The sequence below is a fragment of the Pezoporus wallicus genome, unplaced genomic scaffold (assembly GCF_028554395.1).
Source record: "Pezoporus wallicus isolate ANWC-B61680 ecotype Strahan unplaced genomic scaffold, APGP_CSIRO_Pwel_v1 contig_7237, whole genome shotgun sequence".
NCBI classification, from domain to species: Eukaryota; Metazoa; Chordata; class Aves; order Psittaciformes; family Psittacidae; genus Pezoporus; species Pezoporus wallicus.
This window is the reverse complement of record NW_026635802.1, coordinates 254059-281120: the sequence shown is the minus strand read 5'-3', so window position 1 is coordinate 281120 and position 27062 is coordinate 254059. Positions and strand designations below refer to the sequence as shown.

General features: G+C 46.4%; 2 protein-coding genes across 3 annotated transcripts in view; both read left to right on the top strand.

Moving 5' to 3' along the window:
• Window positions 1-14638, top strand: part of LOC130593258 (mitogen-activated protein kinase kinase kinase 3-like) — a 78082-nt gene extending 63444 nt beyond the window's left edge. For both annotated transcript variants that reach the window (XM_057398278.1, XM_057398276.1), the window contains exons 9-17: window positions 770-843; window positions 2900-2967; window positions 4855-4947; window positions 5946-6140; window positions 7001-7149; window positions 7746-7877; window positions 10473-10602; window positions 11022-11199; window positions 12399-14638. In XM_057398278.1, coding sequence (XP_057254261.1) covers window positions 770-843; window positions 2900-2967; window positions 4855-4947; window positions 5946-6140; window positions 7001-7149; window positions 7746-7877; window positions 10473-10602; window positions 11022-11199; window positions 12399-12627 — 1248 coding nt within the window. In that variant the 3' untranslated portion in view covers window positions 12628-14638. The remainder of the gene's footprint in view (window positions 1-769; window positions 844-2899; window positions 2968-4854; window positions 4948-5945; window positions 6141-7000; window positions 7150-7745; window positions 7878-10472; window positions 10603-11021; window positions 11200-12398) is intronic.
• Window positions 14639-16229: 1591 nt separating this feature from the next.
• ACAA1 (acetyl-CoA acyltransferase 1) lies at window positions 16230-27050 on the top strand. Its single transcript, XM_057398259.1, has 12 exons — window positions 16230-16424; window positions 17394-17487; window positions 17774-17831; window positions 18603-18682; window positions 19111-19153; window positions 20856-20954; window positions 21368-21448; window positions 23658-23848; window positions 23935-24114; window positions 24866-24921; window positions 25502-25647; window positions 25916-27050. The coding sequence occupies exons 1-12, from the start codon at window positions 16230-16232 to the stop codon at window positions 25989-25991; spliced, it is 1299 nt and encodes a 432-aa protein (XP_057254242.1). The 3' UTR covers window positions 25992-27050.
• The last annotated feature ends 12 nt before the right edge of the window (window positions 27051-27062 follow it).

The following is a 27062-nucleotide window of genomic DNA, read 5'->3' as shown; positions in this document are numbered from 1 at the left end:
CTCAGCTTTCCCTGGAGTGAGCTGGGCTTAGGGCTGCCTGTGGAGTAAGGGTTAGCGAGCGTTTGCTGTGGGTCTGCAGCCAGGAGGAAGCACTGTACAGACTGTGGCACAGCATGGGCCTGAGCAAGCTCTGCTGTGCGTGGAAGTGCACATAGCCCCTAGGTTTACCACTCAATACAAAACCTCTATTGTTACTAACCAGCTATAAATAACCCTGTCTAGTACAATGTCTCATCCAGGAAGCAACACAAATGCAGCTTTTGACTCACTGAGCTAGTGAGAGCCAAGCCAGTTCCTCCAGCCAAAAGCCCTGATGATGCTTTGCTTATCAGCAGGGAGGACGGCTGGTCTTGTGTGCCAGGGCAGCAATCCTGGCTATGGTGCACAATGTCTATCTGCCTTGGGCGCATCATTTGTGTCCTGACATATATATATTACTATTTTTCCCACAAATACTTTGAGCACTTTGTATCCCATTCATTTCTCAGCATGCATTGCTCATCAGGGTGTTAATTATTTTTGCCTCAGTTTCCCTGCTAGCAAAAAGCAGTTGTAAGGAACAATAATCCAGAGAGGGCATCGTAAATAGATTTTCCTTGGGAAGAAAACTTTTGTTAGATTGAATCTCATCTCTGCTGGGGTTGGTATCAGCTGATGTAAATCAGCCAGCTTCACTGGAGCTTGTTGACCTTGCAGAGGTCTGCTAGTACTGGAATTTGAAGAGCTACAGTGCATGGCTTTATTGTTTCCCATTTTGTTTCACTATTAGATGCTTGAAGCTTTCATCAGCCCTGATGATTCACTGTCTGGGAGCTGCCAATCGCTGGACAGATCTGTGGACAGGTGAGTCCTGCGTGTCACCATGTTCACAAGCTTAAATGCAGCCTCTGTGTTACAGCAGGAGTGGAGCAGGGTCAGTGGCATCCCCTGAGGTTCTTCTTGGGATGAGGATGCACTTGAGCAGAACAAAGCTATCTTGAATGCTGAAAACCAGACCCCAGAGTGGACATCTCTGTGATGGTGTGATTTGAATTGTAGTAGCTGGACAAAGTAGCTGGTGATCTGCAGGCAGCCTGGCTTTGTGTGCCCAGGTTTTCTGCTTCAGTCAGATCCCTCTCCTACCCCTCTGTCTTTCTGCAGTCACCAGGTCAATACTCCATGTATTAGCTTCTCTCTCCCTCCTCCTCCCTGGGCATGCTGTCTGTTTTCCATTGACCAATTGTAAGTTTGGCAGGCCCTGTGCACTGCCAGCAGCCACAGATGTGTCAGTCAAGGTGCTGAGGACACCAGACGAGCAACAACTAAGTTTAGCTTCTCAGCAGGAAGCAACTAGGACACTTTGTACTAGCACAGGCTGCAGTTCAATAGTTGGTGAGGCTGGTTGGTCTGAGCTCACACGTGCAAAGCAACCGTATGGTTGCTGCTGTGCATGGTACGCTGTGTATAAGACACAGTGTCCTTTTGGGAAGTAATATATATTTTTTTTTTCCATCTGCATCAAAGATCCTCTCTCTCCCCCTTTGCTTTTGCTATACAGCATCAAGGCTGTGTTCCAGCAGGTCTGCATTGCATTGATTTGATTGTGTATACTCCTTTGGGTTTGCAGGTCTGAGTGTTTTGGATCTGTCTCAGCATCAAGGTCCATTTAGTTTTTGTGGCTTTTAATAATTTCCTGTGAAGTATTTGCTCGTTGTTACAGCTGTATCCACAAGCTGGATTCCTTGTGCTCCCAACTTCTAAGCCCCAGCTTTGCTTTTACACAGACTTTACTAGGAAGAACAACAGAGCTTGGCCTGGTTGTAACACTTTATTGTAAAGGGAGAGCAGAGTGTTAGGTGTTTTCAGGAGGGTAGTATGGCTTGATTTTACATATAAATAAGCAGGAAACTGTGTTCAGTCATAGGGTGTAGGAGTTGGAAAATGCATGAGGAAGGCTTTATCATTCAAAGGCAGAAAGAGGAGTAAGTATGACTATTCCTGCAAAGATAAAACTGCGCCTTTGCAGCAAATTGCTTGAGATGGCATTAGCCTTGTCAAGAGAGCAGTTAGCCATCGGGCATGGTGACCTGTCTGATGCTAATAAATAACATGACAAATCCCTCTTTTCCACAGCAAGCCTGCTGTGATCAGCTTTGACATGAGTACATGTCAGAGCACTTTACAAAGCAGATTTGTGCTGCTATGCCCATTTTATTAAAAGGGATAGTGGAAAAGCAACCTACCCAGATTACCCTGTTGTTCCTTAGAGAGGCTGGGGTGAAGTCAGGATTGTTGAGATCCTTGTAGTGCTTTGGCATCTTCTCAATGTAGTTTAAAGATCTTGAGCATCAAAGCACCCGTCCTGCACTCTTCTTCCTGAAAGTGTGCGCAGTGGTGATATGGACCCTTCTGCATGAGGAAGGTGGGGGATGATGTTGCAGAGAAGGGGAGACCTGCGTAAATTGTGGGTGATTGAAGGACTCCAATGTGTGCATCTAAAGCAACTAAGCAATGTTCAAAGAAAGCAGAGTTGTACAGTTGAATATTTGATGTTGAGGGAAGAGAAATCTGCAGCCTTCCTTCTGTACCATCTTATGCATAGGTGTTACAGTTTTTGGCTGATTCATTTCATCCTGGTGACTGGTTTTTTTTTTTTCAGCATCCCTTTTGTTTGCCACAGGAACAATCTGTGATCTAGAAAAAAAAACCAGTCTTTATTCTTGTGCAGCTTGAGGATGAGAGCTCACTTGGGTAGACTGGGCTGATCAGTGATCAGTCCATCTTGTGGTATAGTCTGTCCTTTCTGTGTGTAACCACTTCCTAATTTATTCTTCTGATATAATAAAGTGCCTTTCTGATATAAAAAGCAGCCTTTCTGATATAATTAAGTGTATCCTTTGTTTTGTTTATCCCTTTGCAGCCCTCCCTTCACCCAAACCCCTGTTCCTGGAAGGAAGACCCATCCCAAAGACAGTCTTGATTGCATGGGTAAGCACTCTTGGAGGCTTGTATTTGCTTAAAAGTATAAAAAGCTGAAAGCATAAAAAGTAGAAAAGAGCCTGGATAAAGGCCATTAAAGAGATGGCATGAAAAGTAATAAAAAAAAATCAAGCAAAATAGCTCCATAGCTTAGGTTACATATCAAAAATGACCTCTGCAATGATCAAACATGAATGTCCTCTAAAATCGAAAGACTCAGAGCATCAAACACAGGCAGGGTTCCTCTTTAACAATCATTAACCCTTAACCCTTCTCAGCTGTGCAGCAGTGGTAGTGGTAGCACTGAAGAACCTTTTAGCCTGGTTCAGGAATTGGTTTCCAGCAATAACAGTGCAAACTGGATAGCAAGGGCCCTGAGGTAAACAGATGCAAGCAAGTTAAAACATCAGAGATCTGTGTTGGAAGAAGTTGCTGAGGGGGCCTTGCTCTTGTGTTTGGAGACAGCTGCGAGGTGCTGACAGCTGGAAACAGCCTTGTGGGATCACCTTTTGTCTGTTATTAGTACACGTGAGTTGCATTTGCAGGGTCCTGACTTCCTACATAGCAAAACCTGAGTCCCGTACTCTCTAGGGAGTTATACTTTTCCACTTACATTAGTAATTGTAATCATGAAAATGCTGTTAGAGAAAAGTGTATTGGTAAGTTGCAAGGTTACTGCTTAATCACTTATAAACATCCAGCTGGTTAAGTCATGGAAACTCTGTAATATTGCAATGACTTTCACTATTAAAAATGAGAAAATGGCAGTCAGCCTGTGGCATGATAACTCATTCCTGGCCTAAGGCAGGATTTCTAGATTGAACTGTAGAGATGAAGCTGCTGTCAGTCCACAATGCTTTAGGTTTTAATACATCCCCAGTGGTAGGGGAGGCATTTTGCCTTGAGACACCACTCCATCGTTGCTCACATATGGCTCGCTCAGAACCTCTTGCCCTGTCCTTGTTGCTTTTCTTGCTGACCATATTTCAGCCGTTATGCACTCTTGTTGAGCTCTGCTGTAATGGGGAAATCACGTTGAAGTGCAGCGGAGGCCAGGAGCAGTCTCCAAGGAGTGGCTGCTGGCCCTAGGCTAAGACAAACAAACAATCAGAACAGACTGTGTCATTAGAGTTAGATGGAGGAAAAACAGCAGGTGAAAGATGGAGGAGAAATGGCAGATATTTTAAACTCAAGTTATTCAGTGCTATCAGCAATGGCTTCCCGTGCTGTTTTTTAATTTTTCAGTTCAAAAAATATGTCGTTGTCTTGCATGTCCATCCATGTCTCTCGTAATCTTGTATCCAATATAAACTCTGATGGTCTTTAATCACTTCTGTCTTTTTAGCTTTAAGCAAAGTTAAATATAAAGGTTTGGAGCTCAGGAGGTATAAATTGGTCTCTGGCTTTTAGAGATCAGGAGCTGCATCTGAGAAGAAAGAGGGCAGAGATTATTCAGCATTAGCCAAGTGCTGTATTTTTGCATTTCCCTGGAAAAAGCTGGTATCAAAGCAAAGGTTTTGGAGTAAATGGATCTGGACCTGACTTTGCAGGTCTGTCTCCACACTAATTTCTGCATTTTCCATGTGCAAAGAAGTCTTGTAAACCAGGCTTGGTCTATGTTAATTCCCTGCCTTGTATTTGAACAGCGTGCGCCAGGGTCCATAAAGTGAGCAGTTAAACCTCTTTGCTGTAGGGAGGACCAAGACCACTGTGTCTAACCCTTATTTTCCACTAAGGAGTGTGTGACTGTGGACAAATTTCAGAGGGAGCCTTGGGGAATGTGTGGTCATGTGAATAAACAGCTTGTCACCTCATTCTTACCTTCCTGTAAGAAATGTTCTGGCCATTTGATTCTGACCTGAACTCGGAAACATGTGTCTTCTTCCCTCCTGTCAGATTTTGATATCCCGTTCTGCGAGAGGTTTGGGAAAGGTGGGACCTTCCCGAGGCAATACCACCTCTCCCAAAGTCGCAAGGACTACAGTGATGGTAAGACAATGATGTAGGGCTGGGGAGGGAGGTGCTCAGTCCAGGATCTCTATGCTTGTGACAATGCCTAGGAATGGAGAGACTTGGGAAGGAGCTGTTTCTAATAGAGGGAGAACCACCAAGTAATTTGGGACTCACTTGTGCATTCTGCAGAGCATCTTCTGTGTGATGTTGCGGGTCTGCTCTTGGGAAATGCTGAGCATCTAAAGCATGTATAAAAGTCATTGTTCAGCTCCTCCTTAGCCACATGGATGATTGGCATTTCTCATCCCTGGCAATATCAACCTTTCTGTTCCCCTGAATTGCTGGCTTTTGAGGATGCTGGCTCGTGAGCTTTACTGCAGATTTCTCACAGAGCTGCAGGAAATCCCATAGCAATTTCAGGATAGCAATATCTGTTCACATCTCTGTTTTAAGCTGGTGAGCTCTGAGCTTTGGGAACCACTCCATCACCTTGCTGCTCCTTCATTCACTGTATAAGACTGAAAATGGTGGGAGGCAAAAATGAGTAAGAACCAAATTCCCTTTGAAAAAAAACCACCCCAAACTGAAGACATTCAGACAGCATATTGAGCCTTCCAGAATGAACTCCATCTCTCACTGACACCACCCTTGTGAAAGCAGTTATCGTGGGATCTGGCATTCTTGTGTGGTCATTTCTATTGTGGACTTAGGGGATGGCAGGGATAATTTGCAGTGTAAATCCCTGCCTGTTCAGAGTTGAATTGTGATTAACAACCAATAAACCCCCCTAATGTAATTAAACTGTTTCAAACCCCTCTGGAAACATCGGCATTAGATGTAATGCCTGCTGTTAACAACTCTTAAATCAAATTTAAAATGTTCACAGGACTTTGCTTCAGTTTCATCAAGCTTGTTTTGTTTAATTTGAAGAGGTGCAATCACTGGATCTGGGCAGTGATGTAAGAAGGTGGTGATAGGTAAACACAAACTGTTGTGTGCATTCTCGCCATGACTCTCCCCCTTTCCTCCTACAGGCCGGAGGACTTTTCCTAGGAGTTACTTCCCACAGGAGAACCTGTTTCAGCTTGTCCCTTCTAGCCGAACCAAGAGCTTTAATGGGGACAGCAAGCTCAGCACCTTGCAGTACGATGAGTACAGGCCCAAATGGAGGAGCAATTGTGAAAAAGGTCTGCAAGTCTTCAGCACCTCCCCTACAAAAGCTAGGAACTGTAAGTGAATCAAAGCCATGGATGTCTCAGTACACGGGGGTCTCATACAAAATCAAGTTAGTGTCACTTGCTGAATTACTGGGCATCAGCTGAGCTAACCACATGTGTGTGAATGCACTCTGATTCCACTCCTAATACAAGGCACAGTGTGCTAGCTTGTGTCTCAACGAGGAAGGTTTAATACAATAGGCTGTATCTCAACTTGGCCTTGAGCTGAGAGCATATGTGGGGTCAGCTAGTGTTCATCACTTGCTGAGTTGCAGAAAATTGCTTGTGTGTTGGACTGTCAGTGTGCTCATGCAGCAGAAACTTCCGGGAGACTTGGATGCATTTGCTTGCACATCCCAGAGGCTCCATTCCTTGACTTACATTACTGTCCCCCCAGCACCCAAAGATCATGTAGCAGGCTGCTCTGGAATTGCAAGGCTGCCCATGCTATAGGAGTTGGTGCGTTCCGGGCATGTTCAGTGGTGGATAACCTAAGAGTAGCGAGATGAAACTCTTTACTGGTCCCTACTTGTGTTGCTGCTCAGCCATGCTGTATCCTGCTAACTGTTCCAATAGCAGAGGAGAGAAAATCCAACATCGGCCAAGACAGCAGTTTTTGAAGGAAAGACTGAAAGAAATGTGACTTTTATAGGACTTGTTTCTGCTTTACACTAATGTAGACTGGGAGACATCCCCCTCACACACACCAGTAGCGCCAATGCACTTAAAACTAGTTTGTCACGGTGTCCCCGGGAGAGAAGGGGCTTGCTGCTGCATCACAAGTCTGATCTGCTCTGTATAGGTTCAGATGGACCCTGATGATGAAGTCTCCCTTTTGTGCTCTTCTCTCAACTCTCTCATCTCTCATGTAGCCCTGCAGGCACCTGTGAACTGGAGGCTGGGGAAACTGCTTGGAAGAGGGGCTTTTGGGGAAGTTTATCTCTGCTATGATGCTGACACTGGCCGGGAGCTGTCAGTGAAGCAGGTGCCTTTTGACCCTGACAGTCAAGAGACAAGTAAAGTGAGTACAAGGGCAGGACTGTGTTCTGCAGCATGTTGGGGAATGGTGGGCTGGAGGCTCAAGGAAGAGATGTCAAAGAGGTCCATGTTCCTGATGGAAGGCAGTGTGTGGAGACTGTGGTGTTTGCCCTCTCCAGAGTGATCCCCAATGGTTCGTGGCACCAGTCAGCATGCCCTGGTGACTTCCTTACGTCCTAGTTTCTTTCACCAGGTTTCTCCTGCTCTGTCTCAGGTATCATCTCTCACAGGTCTGTCTGTTCTTCCTTAGTTTTGGCTGCCTTGCTTCCTTCGCCACCTTCTCTGTGTGGGTACTCTATTGGCTTTGCTAGTATCTGCATTCACACCTTTCCAGAAAATCTCCTTGAGCACAAGTAATAATAAGTAAAACTATCTCAAAGCCAAGCCCTCATGTATCCTATCTTTTTTCCTTACCTTTTCCTTAGGGCAGTGCTTCTCATTTGAGCCTTATGTGGCTGATGTCCTTGTGGGCAGCTTCACAGGTGTTATGAACAGAGTGCTCAGCACTAAGCAGTATTTGGATAATATTCCCAAAGTAACCATTTCCTTTCATCACAAAGCATTTCTGTTTTGTTGCAGGAAGTTAATGCCTTAGAATGTGAGATTCAGCTGTTGAAGACTCTCCGCCATGACAGGATAGTGCAGTACTATGGGTGCTTGCGGGATCCTGAGGAGAAGAAGCTCTCTATATTTGTTGAATACATGCCAGGGGTAAGTGCAGTTCCTGCAGAAGGTTGTCCTAAGTGACAGAGAACAGGTTTAGACTGCCCTGGAACTTGGTGAACTTTGGCTCTGGAGTTCATCTGATCTGCTTTATATCTGATGAGCCAAACCAAAGCAGTGGATGCACCCCTGAGGCTTGGGAAAGCTTAGGTTGTGAGCCGCGTGTCATGGGTAAAGCCCCTCAACATGCGCTGGTTGAAATCAAAAGCTTTGAAGGCAGGTTTTAGGTTTGAATCCTGGAGCAGGGTGTGTTTATAGTCTGGAATCTGAACTTGGTGAATGTGGAACATGATCTAGATCTGGCTCCAAACACTGTGGCCTGAGCCCATCCTTAAATATTTATTGCAAATCTCTGTAGGAAAAGCTAATAGTACAACTGTCCACCCACAGCTGTCACCAATTATTTATGGGTCTCTGCATGTGTATATTAAATCCAGAGTTGCTCACTTGTAAGTTTTCTCCTGTTCAGGACAGAACTTTGTTGGTAGCATTATCCTCTCGTGCACAGGTGGCTTCAATTTGTAACTTCGCTGATATAGGATGAAATAGCCCTAGCGAAAAAGAACATCAGAAAGCTCTGAGATAGTCTAAGCTGGGGCTGGAGAGTGTACACAGATTAGTGGAACATCTCTTTCTCTGTTTGCAAGTATGTGAATTACATCTAGACAAAGTCATCAGTTGGTGTAAGCCCACAGAATGCTATTTACATTGCCGGAGGTTCTGTTCTCCTAAGTCCCTTCTGTCCAGCTGGATTCATTCCCCAGAGTGTGGGAGAATAAACCCTTGTTTATACAGAGATTTGTAAGGTCAGAAGGGACTATGAAGTCATCTGGTTGCAAATCATTTTGGTCATTAAATAAACGTGCTAGAACCTCTCCTAACACATCTTGTGTGTGAGTAACCAGGTGGACTTTCACGCGCCTAAGTCCCTTCCAAAGCCTTCCTCCCTCTCTCCCTGTGGGCAGGTGAAAGCAGCCCTAGCATGGACCTAGAGGAGTAAACCCTGGGAGCTTTGGCAGTCCCCATGCTGCTTTTTCTGCAGCATGCTGATGTTTGTTAGCAGCCAGGAAACCAACACTTGGTGCTGGGGCAGTGTCCAGCAGGGCTGGAAGTTGAATGTTTGTTTTTTTAAATGATAAACCAGAGCTCTGACCAAATACAGATTGACTTTCATGCTGCAACAACAGTTTATTTCACAAAAGCACTCTGGGCTTTGGTTTCCAAGGCCAGTGGAAGTGAACGAGTTCTCAGACCTTGCAGGACAGCAGCTCTGCAGTGCTGGGTCTGGCCAAGTTCTGGTTTAACACAGCCAGCTTGGAAAAAAAATCTTTACAGTGCCGAGGCTGGGTGCACCATTAACCTGGCAATCTTATGACTGTCCCTGTTAAATAGCTGACTTCTGCCCTGTCCAGAAACTACTTTTGAATTTATGCTTGGAAAACAACGATCTGTATAACCAAAGGCCTTGAAGACCGCATTTCCCTTTCTTGTTTGATGTCCCCCATCAGGGTGAGGGAGGATAGGATAAGAATTGGTTGGTTGTGGGTGCAGGAACATAGCTTGCATACATGTTGTATGAGGGGTAATTTCAGAGCATCTTGGGTTACTCAGCTGCATTGCAAAGGGGAAAGCAGAGGCCCACCCACAGGATCACTACCAGCCTCAAAAGAAGGCCAAAACAGTAGCTGGGCAGAGCAACAGCAGAGGAGGGTGGGTATGGAAAAGCTGATACAGTTTGAGTGACTGCCTTGGAGCAGAGCAGCCCACTGTTCCCTGAACAGAAGGACTATGGGAGCCTTGGATCAACCCCAAAGCTGCAGGACAGGCAGAAACAGGATGAGTTTTCTCTCCTGCTTTCCAGCTAACCTGAATACGGGAGGTAGAGCTGTGTGTATTGTCCCTGATTAACCCCCAAATCTGCTTCTGGTTCATACCTGCTAAAACCCAGCTCTGGCATAGTGAAGGACGTCCATTTCCAAGGGGATAGAAAATAAAGCTTAAATTGAAGGGGTGAACCTCTTGCAGATGGCAGATGTCTGCACCCCTGCTTCTTTTCCCCTTTGATCAATAAAATCAGACTTCAGTAGAAGCCTGCATGCTTGGGTCAGAAATTCAGGTCCTTTCAAATTGTTTACCCTGGATCTTACTGTTGAAGGAGTCTGATGTGGGGCTGATCATGTCTGCTTCATGGTAGTGTGGGTAGTCCTTGCTGTAAGAAATTGTGTGTGTGGGGTGGCTTCAGAGAAGACTGACTAGTGGAGTTTATCCTCTTACTTGTGGTTAACTCCTCATCAGTTCAGTCCTTCGTGAACTATTGGTGATATCCAGCCACTAGAGGGGGAAAAAGATCTGTAGTGTTGGCAGAAGGCAGCACTGATACACACCAGACAGCAGACCTTTTTCTCCAGTGGGGTCTGGGACATTGAGGACGAGACTTTGTTTCATTCAGCACTTTGTGGATTTTTATCTTGCTGTTTCCACAGCAGAGAGGGTTTTTTTTTTGAGTTGGAAGAGACAGTTGTTGAAAATGTGCAGTGGTTCTGCTGGTCCTTATGGTTGGTGCATGTTGTTTCTACGTAACAGGGCTCAATAAAGGACCAGCTAAAAGCTTACGGTGCTCTGACCGAGAATGTCACACGGAAGTACACCAGGCAGATCCTGCAGGGCGTTTTCTACTTACACAGCAATATGATTGTCCACAGGGACATTAAAGGTGAGTAGATAACAGAGCGGATTTGTTCAACCCAACCTCCCCCTGTCCCAGTATAAATTCTTATGCAAAATGTAGTGATGGAATCTGGTAAAGTGTTTTTGCTTCTGACCTTCAGCAGCTTGAACATATGATCTGTCATATGTTCAGCAGCTTGGAGATGATCTGTCATCTCCCATTCACTGCTCCCTTTTGGAAACCTGGTGAGTGAGGAGATGCTGGTGAGAGTCAACCCTCTCAGAGAGCAGCTGCCTTAGGAGAGAGGGATTTTATATTATGCCAGTTCCAGCCTCACCAAGGCCCTTTGGGGTCCTTCATGATGGGCTCTTTGCCAGTGCCCTCGTTGCTCTCCTTGCTGTAGCCATTTCAGTTCAGGTTGCTGCTTCATCTCTTGGCGGTTTTGTTTTTGCTTTTCACCTCAGGTGCCAATATTTTGAGAGATTCTGCTGGAAATGTGAAACTTGGAGATTTTGGGGCCAGCAAACGTATTCAAACCATCTGCATGTCTGGGACTGGGATTAAATCTGTCATGGGAACACCATACTGGATGAGCCCAGAGGTTATCAGTGGAGAGGGCTATGGAAGGAAAGCTGATGTATGGTAAGGAATACAATAGAAACCCCACCACTGCCATTTAAATCTATCGGTCCATTTGGGAAGTTGTAATGGGAGCAACAAGCATAGCTAGTGATTGGAAGATGGAGCAGTGTGAAGGATGGAAATAGGAGCTGAATGTTAAGATCAACTATGCAGATATCCAGAGGGTGCATGTTGTAGCTGAAGGTTGCGAAACAGGAGCACTTAGAATCACAGCTTGCTTTTGGAAGTTCTTATATGTGACGGTCATGTGCAGCTTGACCCCATAGCAGCTCTTTAATTCTGGAAAGCAGGTTGATAACAAAGTTTGCTGAAAGAGCTGTTGAGTTTTGGTTGCCCTGATTTTAGGTTAGTTAAAACCTAGGCTCAGGGGATCTTGTGCAGCCTCTCAAAATCTGCTGCTGGGTGTTTTCATGTGGCTCAGGCACAAAGAAAACCAAATTCACTGGCTGCTTGTGAATGTTTGGATGTGTGGAGGATGTCAACTGGAGCCTGAAGGAGTTGCAATAACACTAACGCTCCCAGTAAATGAGGAGGAAGCCCTCTCTTTGCAACACGCTTTCTGTTGCATGCCCAAGCAAGTAGGGTCAACAAAAACTAGTCAGGCAGCCATGTACCCTGTACCACCACTCTAGCTGATAGAAGGGAAATGTGGTTCAGTTTCTTAGGAGCAACCATGAATGGAGGTGGCAGAGAGTGTCTCTGCTGTGACGATGACTCCTTAGCAAGCACAGGGAAACGTTTTGGGCACTTGCTGCTCATTTGGAGATGAAGTTGGATGTAGGCAAACATTTAATTCTGGCTATTCACACATTCTTTCATACATGCTATTGCTGAAACAGTGGTGTCTGGACTTGTGCCTGGGTTTCCCTTCAGGGAATGCTCCAATAACGTCTCTCACATGCTCTTATCAAACTTAATATCTGACAGTTAACGTAGGCAGAAAAGCCACCAGCTTTAGAGCAAGACTTGCAAGTTCACTCCTGCTGGTGGGAGGGAGAGCCCAGTTCCAAGGGCTTGCCTGAACAGTGAGTTTCAGGGGGCCATGTGTTCCAGAGATGTGCGCCCACCACTCATGTGGCTTTGCTCCCCACAGTCCATCCAGTCAGGTGCAGCCTTAGAGCTGATTAGACTTGAGATACACAGCCACCGCCCCAGTGCGCTACCTTCCATCTCACCCCTGTGTCTTGGCATTGTTGCAGGAGTGTGGCCTGCACCGTGGTGGAGATGTTAACAGAGAAGCCGCCGTGGGCAGAGTTCGAGGCCATGGCGGCTATTTTTAAGATTGCCACCCAGCCGACCAAACCCCAGCTCCCTGACAGTGTCTCCAACTCCTGCCGCAACTTCCTCGAGCAGATCTTCGTGGAGGAGAAGCGGAGGCCGACAGCTGAGGACCTGCTGAGACACCCCTTCGTGAACTGCGGGCTCTGAGCCCCTGGCAGTGGGGATGGGGAAACGCTGGTGGGAACGGGGTGGCCGCCAGACTGTCTGTGCTCTACGGTTCAGACCTCCACCCTGGGCTGTCCTGGCGGTGGCCCCCATAGGTCCCTTCTTGCTCATTGTTGGCTCAGCACCCTCTGTGTTGTTGGATTTCCAAGCTGCTCTCAGGATTATTGGCACCAGGAATTCAGAGTGAGGGATTTCCCAGACTTATGCGAGTGCTGGCCTCGGACCAAGTAACCTTCTTGCTGCCAGCGATAAGAGGGTCATCCCACCTCACCATGTTACTTATCTCTAGGGGAAAGTGCAGCAAATGGGATCCATTCTCCGCCACAGCACAACAGCGATGCTGGCAGCATCCCCGGGACAGCAGATGAATAAGATGCTCAGTGGCGGTCACCACCTTTTGCAGGAGAACAGACAGGGGCTTAAGCCAAGCTGAAGGAGATGATCCTCAGACTACAGAGTCGGGGGGACCTGCATGTCCTCGTTCACAAGGGGACCGAACCCTCCTGGAGGTCGTGGGACCAGCCCACATCTCCAGGCAGGGCGGCATTTAATACTGTTCTGTGCCTTAAGCGGTTACAATCAAGGAGTGATGCTCGGCGCAAAGCACAGGGTCGGGTGCGATGATGCAGCAGCCGTGTTGACTTTGCCTTTGTGTATGTGTGTGTATGTGTGTGTGTGTGACTCTTGGAAGAAGGGGTCCTCTCAGGGTGCAGGAGGTCTCTCTGGGGTACACCCATGGACCGATGCCCAGGACCTCTGCCATGGGCTGTGTGTAGGGATGTTTAAATGTTGTCAATACCTGCAGCTGAGCATCAGACAGTTCTTGTTAGGAACCATCAGGCTTCAGGTGGGAGCTGGAGGACGTCTTGGTGAGGATGCTCTCTGCTCACAGCCTTAGTCCTGCTAGCCTGTACCTATGCTGCTACACTGAGTTTGGAGGGCTGCCAATACATTGTGGAAGCAGAGCTGCAGGAGGAGCCCAGTGGGTCTCCAAATAACCTAAGCAGAGAGAAACAGAGCCTGTTGATCTGGACTGCCAAGGGCTGGGTGCCTTCTCCAGGCCCTGTAGGACCAGCCCTGGGAGCAGGGAAGGGGGATATCATCTCCATGATGGTGCCCAAGGCAGCAGCTGCAGGGCTGTGAAGCTGCAAATCAGAAGAGAGTTATGTGAGTTGAGGGCAGCTGGAAACAGATTTCTTCCCCCAGTATATTTGAAGTTTTAGGAGAAAATAGGCCAGTTGTGAGCTACAAGCAGTACCCTGCTGGGAAACTGGGCAGGGAGCATGCACAGACTCCTTGGAAGCTAATGAATTCATCAGATCTTGGTTATTTTGGACAAACTAATTGCACCTTCCCTTTTCCTGCTGCAATAGCTGTGTCCATCTGGCCCAGCAAAGGGTTAAATATGCAGTTACCAGGAGGTTGCTGTCTTCATGCCAGTGGGTGAAAACATATTGTTTCTAATTGAAAATGAAAAGCGTTGCTTGGACTGAAGAGGAAGTTGGGAGATTGGTGTGATTTGACCTGTCCTTGGATTCTTCCACGTGGAAGAAGAGATCAAGACTTTGCACGGCAGGTGTGCCAGTAAGAGCCTTTCCTTGTCAACAGCTCGGAAAAGAAGCAAAAATTAGAGCTATTCCAGTTTAAAAATAAAACACTGGTATGGTCAGGGAAAATGAGGGGAAATAGCTCAAAGGATTCCCTAGAAACTTCCCTGCAAAGCTGCAGAGGCCAGTTCTTGCCCAGGCTGGGCTCTGGTGAAACCAGTCTGACACAGTGGTGATGGGCAGCTGTCTTGGGAAGGGGGGGTTTAAAGTTGCCTCCTTCCTCTGGGTGGGAGCGAAGAATTTTATTCTGTGAATAGGACCAAATCCATCATCAGTCTGTTTGGTAACATGGGATGGATGGACAAAAAGAAAACAATCAGTGTTGGCTGGGGAGGGTTTTGTCAGAAGAGGGTAACGAGAGATGTGTTTTCACCAAAGCTAACAAAGACCAAACAACCAAACCAAAACGTTTTTAAGCTGCTTTCTCCTCTTTCATTGAATCTCTTTGGGTTTGATTTTCTCAGCCTTCGGTGGCAGGTGGGTGCTTGCCTTCTTTCCAAAACTTGGAGAGCAGAAGTAAGCTCTCGGTTGCCCTGGGCTGGGGCTGCCCCAAAACTCCCCTCAAAGCACCGGAATCATCCCGTGGATGAATGTGGCTCGTGTGTGTGTGCATATGTGTGTGTGCGACTCACTCCTCAGGTGCCTGTGCCTTTTTATTTGTTAAAATCCGTGCAGTGTTCTGATGTACAGAATGAAACAGGAAAAGAGAATGTAATATTCTGCCATGTAAAGTTGGGTTTTTTTGGTGGTTGTTTTGTTTTTCCTTGATTTTGTTCCGGTTTACCTGTAGCTCAGTGGATTTCCCTGTGCACTGCACTGTCATGGTCCTGCTGGGAAATGATTTTCCCTGGGGGGTGGAGGCTGGAGCGGCCCTTGGGTGTCCCCTGGCACCGGTATGGGCTCAGGCCACCAGTGAGGCAGGGGACAGGACTTGAGGGGTCGAGGCAGGAATGGGGCGGGTGGTTCCTGGGGCTTACCTGAAACCATCCATCAGTGCAGGGCTCTGCGTGCCCTTTGGTCCTGGCGTCCCGCTGTGTGCAGATGCCCCAAGCACACACAGTTACATGGGTTAATTATTTATTTTTAATTTTAAAATGTCCTTTTTCTGTTATTTACTTTCGCTGGTGCTTTGTCCCTGGTGGGGTTTTCTTTCGTTATTCTTTACTTTTTTTCCTTTTTTTCTCTTTCCTCTGTTTTCCCCCCTATTTTTTTTTTCTTTTTTCCCTTTATTTTTTCCAGTTTTTCCTGTTTTCCTTTTTTCCGCTTTTCCCCCATTTTTTCTTTTCCCGTTTTTCCTCCTTGTTTTTCTTGGTTTTTCCCGTTTTTTCTTTTCCCGTTTTTCCTCCATTTTTGTTTTTCTCGGTTTTTCCCGTTTTTTCTTTTCCCGTTTTTCCTCCGTTTTTTTCTTGTTTTTTCCCCATTTTCTCCCTTTTTCCTGTTTTTTTCTTTTTGTCCCGTTTTTTCCCGTTTTCCTGTTTTTTTTTTCTTTTGCATAGTTTTGTTTCATTTTTTCTTTTTTTCCCCGTTTTCCCAATTTTTCTCACTTTTACCCATTTTCCCCGTTTCATTTTCCTTTTTCCCTATTTCCCCTGTATTTATTTTTCCCGGTTTCCCCCCATTTTCCACGGCTTTTCCCTTTTTCCTGTTTTTTCCCGGCTTTATTTTTTCCGATTTTTTTCTCTTTCCCAGGTTTTCCTCCCTCTTTTTTTCCCCTCTCTCTCCCTTCTTTTCTTCCTTTTCCCCGGTTTGTTTCCTTTCCCTGCTTACCCATTTTAGCTGTACTCAACCATTTCGCTCGCGTTCCTTTCACCGCTCCCTGGTGCAGCCCGGCTGCACGTTCCTGTTCCACAGCTCTCAGTCAGTCCCCATCGCCCACCCCCGGCCCCGGGCTCCCCACTGCGGGCGGGGCCATGCAAACGAGCCCGTGCGTCCTGCCGCCTCCCCCCTCTACCCACTTCCTGAGGCGGCGGGGACAACATGGCGGCGGCTCGCCGGGTGCAGCTCTTGCTGGGGCATCTCGCCGGTTCCCCCCCAGGGCCGGGCACGGGGGTTAGCGCCGCGCCGTGCGGGAGTCGCGCCGGGGTCTCGCCGCGGGCAGCCAGCTCCGACGATGTGGTGGTGGTGCACGGGCGGAGGACCGCCATCGCCCGCGCCAAGCGCGGCGGCTTCAAGGTATGGCCCGGCTGGGCTGTCCTGCTCCCGGGGTGCTACGGGGACTGCCGCCCCACTGCCCGCCTTCCCCATCGGGGACTGGGTGCTCCCGCTGCCCCCGGTTGCCGAGCCCCGCAGTGTGCCGCGTCGGGGTCCCCTCGGGCACCGAGCCCCCCAGCACTGCTCCGCTGCAGGTCGAGGAGATGTGGGACCCCCAGCCACGGCCCAGCAGCGGGCTGTGCTTTGTAATGGTATAAAAGGCGCTTTCTGGTGGTTTTAGTGCCGGGGTGGGTGTGTGTGTGTGTGTGTGTGCACGGCCCAGGTGCAGCAGGACCACTGGCACCCCAGAAAGCCAGCGAATGTACCGACGAGTTTCCCGGCTCTTCTTAAAGCCCGAAGTAGGTCTCTCCGTGCTGCTGTTACCCGAGTGGCCGAACAGAGCAACCCCTTGGAAAGGCAGCATCTCCCTCCCCTGCGCAGGCAGGTACCAACAGCACCTTACGTGGATGTGCCGCCCTTCTGGAGCTGCCCATTGTCCCCCTGGGTGGCAGTGGCAGTGTTCAGGGGTGCAGACCGAGGGTGCAAGGGTGGCCGCAGAGGTTGTGCGTTGCTTGTCATCCTTCAAGATAGGTCTCACCATGCTGGGGGGCCCTCTCACCAGCTGAGGGGTCGCCCTTGTTTCTTTCACAAGATAAATTGAAGGGCTCTACTTGCTAAGTCTTGTCACGTAACTCAACATAGTCGTTTGGTTTTGAAGGCCCTACGAAGTGTGCTCATATGAAACTGAGGTAGGTAAGAAAGCAGCAGGTGTTACAGTGTGTGAAGGTGAAAAACACAGAGAAGACTTTTGTAGACAATGACAGCCATAATGAGCTGAGAAGTGGAGTAAAGCTGCCTAAGCTGTGAGTCCTGTGAAGTAACCTGAGGGTAAACTGGTGACAGAGCAGTTACTGGTATTTGCTGAGTAGCTCTAATCCCCTATGCTTTTAGGATACTACGCCTGATGAACTACTGTCTGCTGTTATGACAGCCGTTCTTCAAGATGTCAATCTTCGTCCTGAGGCCCTGGGGGATATCTGTGTGGGTGAGTAAACAACCTCTCTCTGGACTTTGAAACTCCTGGTCTGGACAGCTCTCCAGGACAGGCTGCTCCTGGGGTACTTGGAAGTATTGTGGGGTTGGAAGGGGTTAGTTTGCAGTATTAGGTTTCTGAAATCAGTGTGTCTGTTGTCACTGTTCTGGCACGTGGTGGGGCTCTGATCTGGGTGCCAGGTGGTACCAAGCCATGGTGATGTTGTATCCCTTCGGTGCCTGCAGCAAATAGCGAGGGGGATGCAACCCATTGACTGGAACCGTATCTTTGCACCCAGGAAACGTGCTGCAGCCTGGAGCCGGCGCTTTGATTGCGAGAGTTGCACAGTTCCTAAGGTAAACTCTCAGCCGGACCGAGGTTCTTCCCCTCTTTCTCAGGCCTTGGCTATGGGGCAGCACTGGGTCAGAGGTTGTGATGACGCTCATGCACTCCTAGGTTGTTACAGCACATCACCTTTTGCCTAGAAATTAGACTTTGATCAGGTGTTTGGAGGGGCAGAGACAGGGAGGCAGAGGTGAGGCTGTTTACTCTGTTTGTGCCTCCTGTGTTGGGCCTCTGAATGGGAGATCTTGTTTTGTGGGCTCCCAGCTGTACCTGCTGCTTCTCCACACTTCCAAGCTGCGCTTCCTTCCACTCTGTGGTCCTAAAACCATTGAGTTGTCTCAAGTCTTTCTGTTCTTTCCCCAGTATTGGTGGTCAGTGGTTTGTACTGAGCTGGATCTCAGCTTCTAAATAGCCGGTGTCTGTTGTCAAGTGATGAGGGGCAGGCACAGCCCACCTGTAACTGCGAATATTACAGAGCTTTTCAGTATTTCTGGCCCAAATCAAAGCTTGGGAACAAGGCGCACAAGAGGCCCCTGCTTGGAGCGGACCTTCTGAAGACACACCTGTGGGGAAACAGCCTGCAGAACCACTTGCAAATCAAGTGTGGAAATTCTCTCTGAACTTTGCTTTCTCTTGGTGCAGGACCAAATAGGTCAACAAATGCATGAAGGGATCTGTCTTGAACTTGAGGGTTAAAAGTTTAATCGCGTGGTTTAATGCTGTCTTTAGAGATTTGGTTTGTTGCGTCACCGAGTCTTAGTCAGTGCTGCCTTGTTTTCTAGTGGTATTCCAGAGACGGTGCCGTGCTCGAGCGTGAACCGGCAGTGCTCCTCTGGCCTACAGGCTGTTATCAATATAGCAGGTAAGGGATCAGAGGCAATACCTGCCCCACCCCAAGTGCTTCTTTCTCCTGTTCTCCAATCTGTCTGAGCAGTAGAAGTAGCAATAATGTCTGCTGTTAGGAATCCTTGGTGTTACTAGTTGAATACTTTTATATCCTTGAGTGGCCTAGTTTACTCCTATGGAACTAACTTGGTTTTCTGAGAGTGAGTTCTACCATCACTTCCATATCAGGCAGCTTCAGCCCTCTAGCGCTCTCTGCATGTCAGGTCGTGGTTGGTCTTCAGCCCCATTAGCTCCTTGACCTGTCTTATGTTGTGCAGGTGGAAGGGAAGAGGGAATGCCCTATTTGCCTGTGGTAGGTGCCTCAGGGGTTCATGAAACCACAGCTAGAATGGAAATGCTTTTGCTCCTAATGATAATAAGAATGTTTCTGCACTTCTGTTACAGGTGGCATCCGAAATGGATCATATGACATTGGCTTGGCCTGTGGGTAAGAAAATCTTTCTATGGTATTCTGTCCCTCTGCAAGAGCACTCGTGTGAGGAATTAGAAACCCTTTCCCACCACATCTGTTCCCCCCAAGGAAATAGATGCTGTCCTCATTTGACAAATAGTGAATAAACTCTAAAAGTAGGACCTGAGTATATGTGGTGGCTGCAGATGCAATTCGTATATTTCCAGAGGCTGCTGAGTACTTTTACTAAAGAAGATCAGGTCATGTTAAAGGAGGAAAGGTGACTGAATATACTTTAATTCTCCTGGAAGTTTTGGTCTTGGTGACATGTCAGCTGGAGTTGCAATAAGAGGCTGAGTATCTCTTACAAGCATGCAAAAACCTTTTCTGTTAGGGTCCTCTGTCTCTGCTGTGGGATACCACTTGTGTGCAGAGCCTGAAAGAACCCTTCACAATTAGCTTTCTAACTGATCTCAGATTAACTAGTGTCTTAGAAGACCAGCAGCTATCTTAGATAAGGAAGTAAATGGTCTACCCATGCTAATAACTGTTCTACAGGCCTACAGGAGATGTTGTTCTGCAGTGGACAGGCATACTGTTCTTTGCTTCAGTCCCAACATCATAAGAAGTGTTTATTTCTTAGAGGGTTATATAAATGCTGGGTTGGCTTTGGAGAAATGCTAGTGACTACACGCATATTCACTTCAGAAGAATGAATAAACAGTAAAACAAAATCTCTTAAGCTAGAAATAGCTTTTGTGAGTTGGGTTTATCCCAAGTCATGCTCTTCCCGAGTGGACTCAGCCACTCTGTAGGTGGAAAGATACTGGATGACAACACAAAACACAGAAGCTGTGGTTTACTCTTACTTTAAACCTGATTCTGTACCTTCCTTTGGGGAGTAGATCCAGCTGAAGCCAAGTAATGCACTGTCCCATGTTAGAGTTTAAATTCCTGATAAGCTGCTTGGGGAAGGCCCTTGTTTTCTGCTTCTCTTGCATTTTACAGGAATAGTTCCCTTGTTTATTCTTCATAGTGTCTCTGTGGAGTGCAGAGTAGAACCCTCTTCAAACCCTCTTCCCATTGTAGACTTTGTGGTCTAGACTGACTTTTCGAATGTTCACTGGTCTTAAGTGATGGCTTAAGTGTGTTCCTGCAATAAACTTGGATATCTTCAAGCTGTTAATTCATTTGTAGGTCAAAGGCTGCAGCCTCTGGGATCAATGTCTTAAATTCTCTCTGTTGTGAAATATAAATGGTGTAACTTACTGAAGTGTCTCTGTAGGTTTGCTTAATACTTTCCTTATTTTACTTCCAACCCGTGCTTTATGTGTAAGTTGCGTTTTTTATGGCTGATGACAATCTCACTGCAAACTCCTCTCCTAGAAACTTAGGTTTCTTGCTGTGTTTGAGGTCAGAAGTGCTGGAATCTTTAGCAATTCCTTCCTAGCTGCGGAAACACGAGAAATTAACTGTTATTAATGACTGACGTTGTTATTCTGTTCCAGTGAAATAAGGACCAATTTAATGTAGCAATCTGTTTTCATTTCATAGTAATTCTGATATTGATGACTGAAGAGCTTCTGCCTTGTCCGTTTCTTTTTTATTAGTGATGTTTCTGTGGGGTAGTAGGAATGCAAGTTGTAAAGATACTGAGTTTCGGTCAGTCTTAGTGGCACAAGAACCGCGTGTGTACTGTGAAGCACTGTTTGCAAATTCATATCTTTCCTGTGTTTAGTGTGGAAACCATGTCCCTCAGAAGTGCAAATAATCCTGGTGATATCAGTTCCAGCTTGATGGAAAACAGCAAAGCAAGGGATTGCTTGATTCCTATGGGGTAAGTGGTTCCTCTTCCCAAGGTTTAGGGGGTTTCCAGATGGTCTGTCTCCTCAGTGACTGTACTGTTCCAGATCAATATGAATGTGGTCAGCTTGGATCTGTATGTGTCGGCATCTGCCTTGGTTGTGGTAGAAGATGAATTACGTGAAATGGGGGAAGATCAGCAACTCTGATGAAAGATTTCCTTGTCTTATGTCTTAAGCTCAATGGCTTAATGAGCAAGGAAAATGGATTTGAGCCATGTTTTTGTCCTAGAGTTGATTCGGGATTTGCTTCTGCCAAGCAATTCTTGGTTGAGAAGGCAGCAGTTAGCTTTGAGACTAAAGCCAGTGCTTGTACTTTGTGTTGTTTTAGGAGAAGCCAACTGCATTAGTGTCTCATTGGATTAATTCTTCGTTGTTGTTTTCCCAGAATAACCTCAGAAAATGTGGCAGAGAAGTTTGGAGTTTCCCGAAAGAAGCAAGATGCCTTTGCCTTGGCTTCCCAACAAAAGTAAACGTTTGGGTTCTTTGTTTTTTTTTCAACCTTTTAGTTAAGGAATAAATACAGGTAGAAAATAACACTGCTACTTCCTAAGCGTGGTTAAGTACAGCCTTCATGTTGCCTTCCAAATCTTAATCATGAGTAAAGAAGCTTGAGATGGTCAGAGTGAAGATCGGTGCATGTCCCGGGTTGTGTGGTGAGGAAACCGAAGTCCAGAGCTTTACTGGGGACTGTGAGACTAATCTTGTGCATGTACCACCAGGCATTGAGTCCTGAGCAGTGAGTGCCCCTGTGTTTTTTCAGCATCCAAAGAATACAACCTCCGTGAGGTTTCTAAAACAAATATGTTGTGCAGTATTTTTATAGTGGCTTTCGCTCAGTATTGTTTGAAACTGAATTTAGGAGTAGAAGCAGAAGGAACCTTTCCTAAGAGGGAATATTTAACTGTAGCTGCATCTAGAGAATGGCTGAGCTCATCAGAAGAGTGGTGTGTGTTCACTGCAGGTGTTTGGCTCTAAGTGAGCCCAGTCCTACCTCTCATAACCTTCCTCTTACGTCAGATCACTGCTGAAGTCAGCTGGTGCCTGGAACACACGGGCCATTTTGACATTCTAACAGCAGCAGGTGACATGTTAAAGTCATGGCCATCAAAGAGTTAAATAACTTTCAGAGCTCTGTTTAAGCATCACCCCGGTCCAATTATTTATCTAAAAAGGAAGCCACTGCACAGGCCAGTTAACCTTTAAATTCTGGCCCTGCTTCTCAGGGAACTTGGCATGCCAGCCTTTCTCACTGACACTGAACTGATAACACAAAAGGGTATGTGAAAGTGATCCTCACCTCTCACATAAGGAAGGGGGTGATTTTCTGGCCTCAGGATGTCTGTGGAGTTACTGATCTGTCCTTCAGCTCTTTGTTCCAAGTCTCACTTACCTGGGAGTATTAAATATTTTCATTTTATTATGAGAGGCTGAGAGAGCTGGGCTTCTTGAGCCTGGAGAAAAGAACGCTTCTTGGAGACCTTGGAGTAGCTTCCAGTGCCTGAAGGGGCTGACAAGAAACCTGGAAGGGGGCTTTAAAAGGGCCTGTAGTGACAGGACCAGCAGGAATGGCTTTAAACTGACAGGGGGGAGATTTAGATGACATCTTAGGCAGAAGTTCTTCCCTGTGAGGGTGGTGAGGCCCTGGCACAGGTTGCCCAGAGAAGCTGTGGCTGCCCCATCTCTGGCAGTGTTCGAGGCCAGGTTGGATGGGGCTTGGAACAACTTGGTCTACTGGAAGGTGTCCCTGCCTGTGGCAGGGGGTTGGAACTGGATGAGCTTTGAGGGTCATTCCAACCCAAACAGTTCTGTGATTCTATGATGAGTTAAAGTGATGAGGGCGTAAAACAAGCTTTCAGTCTCCAATTTGTATTCCCTGTAAAGGGTGCTCTGCTGCTAGAAGGTAAACCTAAACTCTGGAGGCTTTTAAAATACCTTGTTGATGCAAAAGATTAAAACTGTGCTCTGATCTAATTTAACTAATTCTGTTCTGCTCACTTTTACCAGTCTGTTTGTGTCAGTTGTTCCCTCCTGCTAATTCAGCTGTCTTGGGGACCAGACCCTGTCTTCGACACACCTTTACCGCTTAAATTAAGCAATACCCTTCTGCATAGTCACACTGAACTATGCAATAAACACTGCAACTGTTTTGGGCTGAAAGGTTGCATTTAGATGCCAGAAGATTATACCTGGTCTGTGGTTTAGAGCTCAACTTGTCTTTAACAGGACAAATCCAGGAATGAGTGAAGCTTCAGCCATTCCCTAGCTTATTGGAAGTTATTAGCATTATGTGGAGGCTTAGCCCACATGCCCAGTTTAAACTCTCAGAAATAAGAATTGGTGTTTGAACAGTTGTGCTGTGACTGTACCACTGGACAAGTACAGCTTCATGCTGTGAGCTGTAGGAGTCAGTCACAGCGGCATCGATGGGAACAGAATGGGTTGGGGAGAACGCCCATAAATTAGTGATACATTTTATATGATGAAGAGGTATAAAGTTTGTCTTCCCAAGAATGGAGCCAAATATTGGCCTGTTGTCTTGTCCACTACTTGGCAATGTTGTGCCTGTGTACTAAGTCACACCTTAGTTAATTCTCTTATTAACTGGTTTCCTTGACATTAGTTCTCTTTCAGTTCACCTCCAGAATATTTTAATCTTTCCTAATCTTCTTTAACAGAGCAGCAAAAGCTCAGCAGATGGGACTGTTTAAAACTGAGATTGTTCCAGTGAAGACCACCATTCTAGATAATCAGGGCAACCAAAAACCAATCACCGTGCACCAAGATGAAGGGATTAGGCCCTCCACAACCCTGGAGGGCTTGGCGAAACTGAAGCCTGCCTTCAAAGAGGATGGTAGCACTACAGCAGGTCAGCTCTCTTGTTAAGTTGGTGTTCCTGTGGTTTACCTGCCTTGTAATAGAATGTGCTTAGACAAAAGAAATCCCTTCCAACAGGTAACGCCAGCCAGGTCAGTGATGGAGCAGCTGCTGTTCTCCTGGCAAAGCGCTCGAAAGCAGCACAGCTGGGACTCCCAGTCTTGGGAGTGCTCAGGTCCTTTGCTGTGGTTGGGGTCCCACCCGATGTGATGGGCATAGGGCCGGCATACGCAATCCCTGTTGCTGTGGAAAAGGCAGGTAAGAACCACTTGTCGTTCACCCAGTGTTTGGCACAAGGCAAATCAGACTCTGCAGGCTGAAATTTATATGCTGCCTGTGCAGCAGTCAGCCATAGGAACAATGAACTTAAGAGTCAAAACCTTAAAAGAGATCTTGCCTCAGGTTGTAGTACTTTCTGCTTGTACCATGTCTAAATTGTCATCTGCTCAACTTTGAGAAGCTCAGGATTAAATCCCTGCACAGTCTCAACAACAGTTAACATGTGGCACATGATTTAGTGTTTGTTTAGTGCTGTTTTCCTTAATATGACTGGGGGGGGGGGGGGGATTGTGTTTGGTTCGGGTTTTTTTTTATAATTTTGGCATCTGACCAGTGCTAAGAAGTTTTCCTCAGGGTTCTTGGCATACTCATTAGATTAAATAGCTTTTATAGCTTGTGATTATTGTTGTGTTCAGCTGTCATTGCTGTGATCATCTGTTCACTGATAGTTTTTGGTCTCAAAATACTCTTCAAGCTTTAATCCATCTGCAAACAGATCCCACTTAATCTAAGGAAATTTGGCAAACTCAGTGACAACCTACCATGAAGTGTTGCAGTTTGCAGTCTTTAGATGTTGCACGTAAACGTGTGCAAGTGTAGATACCCCACATGGAGCCAATGCCCCTGTTTTTGTCATTAATGAAGTAGGACTAGAACTCATAAAGGGAGGCTGTGAGTGAATCATAGGGCAAAAATACCTGCTTTTAAATCCTGGCTTTTTAAACCATAGGTCTGACTCTGGCTGACATTGATATATATGAAATTAATGAAGCCTTTGCAAGCCAGGTGAGTGATCATCCTGTTTTAAGTTGCAGCATTGCATGGCAGCTGAGTATATTTCAGCTTAGTATCCAGGTTAAATCTTAACTTGTTCTACATATTACATAGACAAATGTTAATAACATGCACAGGACTGTTGGAGGTCCTTGATGAAAGGCAGAAACTTCAACACTGTATCTTCCACAGATTTGTGATGTACCTGTCAGAAAGTATGTGGGCTCCAGTTTGAGGTGGAGTGGATGGGCTTAGCTCACTTCCCTGTGCTTGGGATTTATAATTAGTTCCACTCCTTGCCGTTGGGAAGGATGATCTAGCTGGAGTCAGGCCTGTCAGTGCTGTTTAATACTTTCAGAGCAGCTGACACAATGATGTGGCGTTTGTGTAATAATACATAATTTGAGTAAGTTCATTTTAAGCATGCATCTTCTGAAGCCCCTCAAGCTCCTAGGACTGTCTGCTGTCCCTCCTTATGTAGGCGTGAGATCACCAGTCTTCTCTGCAGTCCTCTTAGCTGTCTGTTGCGGGAGAGCTGAGACCTAATGAAGGTGAGAGCATCTCCATGAAACCATTCCCTCCGTCTTTCTAGGCTGTTTACTGCGTTGAAAAGCTGGGCATTCCAATGGAGAAAGTCAATCCCCTGGGAGGAGCCATAGCTCTGGGGCATCCACTGGGCTGTACGGGTGCTCGTCAAGTTGTCACCTTACTCAATGAATTGAAGCGCAGAGGGAAGAGGTGAGCACTGAGAAACAGTATTAACCTTAATGCCCTACATGGGTGTAAGTAGTTTAGCAACAGTCATTGTGGGTTAAGCTTTCTCCATCTCTCTGATAGGTTTTGAACATGAATTTCTGATGGCCTTCCTAAGGGAGGGCTGTGTAATGTCTTGCTGCCCTTTCGAACCCAAACCATTCTGTGAATCTGGATTGTAGGATTCTCTCCCTCCCCAGCTGATTTAAACTAATCTGTCTTTTTCTTAATCCCATGTGTTCTTCCCTTTCAGAGCATACGGCGTGGTGTCAATGTGCATCGGAACTGGCATGGGCGCTGCAGCAGTGTTTGAGTACCCAGGGAACTAACCTCCAGCCTACTGCCGAAACAACGCAACAGCTAATTCTCTGCCTTCACTAGTAATAGCAAATGATTTGCACTGTGAAATCAAGTGGACTCTGGGATTCATTACCAGATCTACAAATTTTAGGCACAAACTATGAAGTAGAATAATCCATAGAGACCTACTGAGCTGGCAGGAAAATGTAGAACTGGCAAATGGCAGCCTGACAGCATAAATGGGTTCAGCTGAGGTCCAGGCACAGGCCCTCATGTGGTGATTACAAATGGATATTTCTAATTTAATCAATCCCTTTATTCTGTGACTGCTGTCAGAGAGTAGTAGTTCATGGTACAGTATTTTTGTATGACAAATTGTCTAAAAGAGTCACTCAAAACAAAATGATCAGTGCATGTGAAGAGGCTTTTCCAGGGTTGTCTTTAAAAGATGTCACCATCTCACAAGAAGCCTGGAGCAGCTTGTTTGAAAGAAGTGCAAAGACTTTACATTGTTTCCTTTACAACTGCATCTGTCCCATCCAAGTCATAAACTGGCTCTGCCCTAAGGTGTCCCTATGCTGGAGACTGGGCTATAGCTTTCTGCTTCTAACCAGGCTGCTCTGAAGCCTCCAGGGGAGTAAAGTAGAAGGACTAGAATGTAATTCACACAGGAGGTGCCTGAACAGAAAAGTGCTGTTGAATTTCGACAAGCCAGGACTTGAAAGTGGCCTTGCCACCATTTTTTCCCCATCTTTTTCCACAGCTCATCTGACTCTTAAGTTAAAGGAGAGTCTTATGATTAATACTTACTTACCTAACATAAAACAGATTTCAGCATTACTCTTACTGCAAGCACTGTACAAACATCGGTGACATCTCAGCGCTAATACAAATATATATTTCATCTGGTAAAGTTAAGTTCTCCCTTATCTGTTCTCTCTCTTACAATCACTGAAGCTCACTAACAGCTTGAATATGAAATGTCCTCATCCACTTTGACACGTTAAAAAGCTCAGATTTGTAACACAGACCGAAGTTCTTTTTCCTGGCTCTTGGTTTTGCTCTTAATAATACAATTGGGTTCTTGCGATATATTTATT

Bases quoted from the DNA above. Each gene is read 5' to 3' on its own strand.
- ACAA1 (XM_057398259.1), top strand. From the start codon at position 16,230: ATGGCGGCGGCTCGCCGGGTGCAGCTCTTGCTGGGGCATCTCGCCGGT. The intron at 16,425-17,393 runs GTATGGCCCGGC...CTATGCTTTTAG, and splicing joins CCAAGCGCGGCGGCTTCAAG to GATACTACGCCTGATGAACT. The intron at 18,683-19,110 runs GTAAGGGATCAG...CTTCTGTTACAG, and splicing joins GGCTGTTATCAATATAGCAG to GTGGCATCCGAAATGGATCA.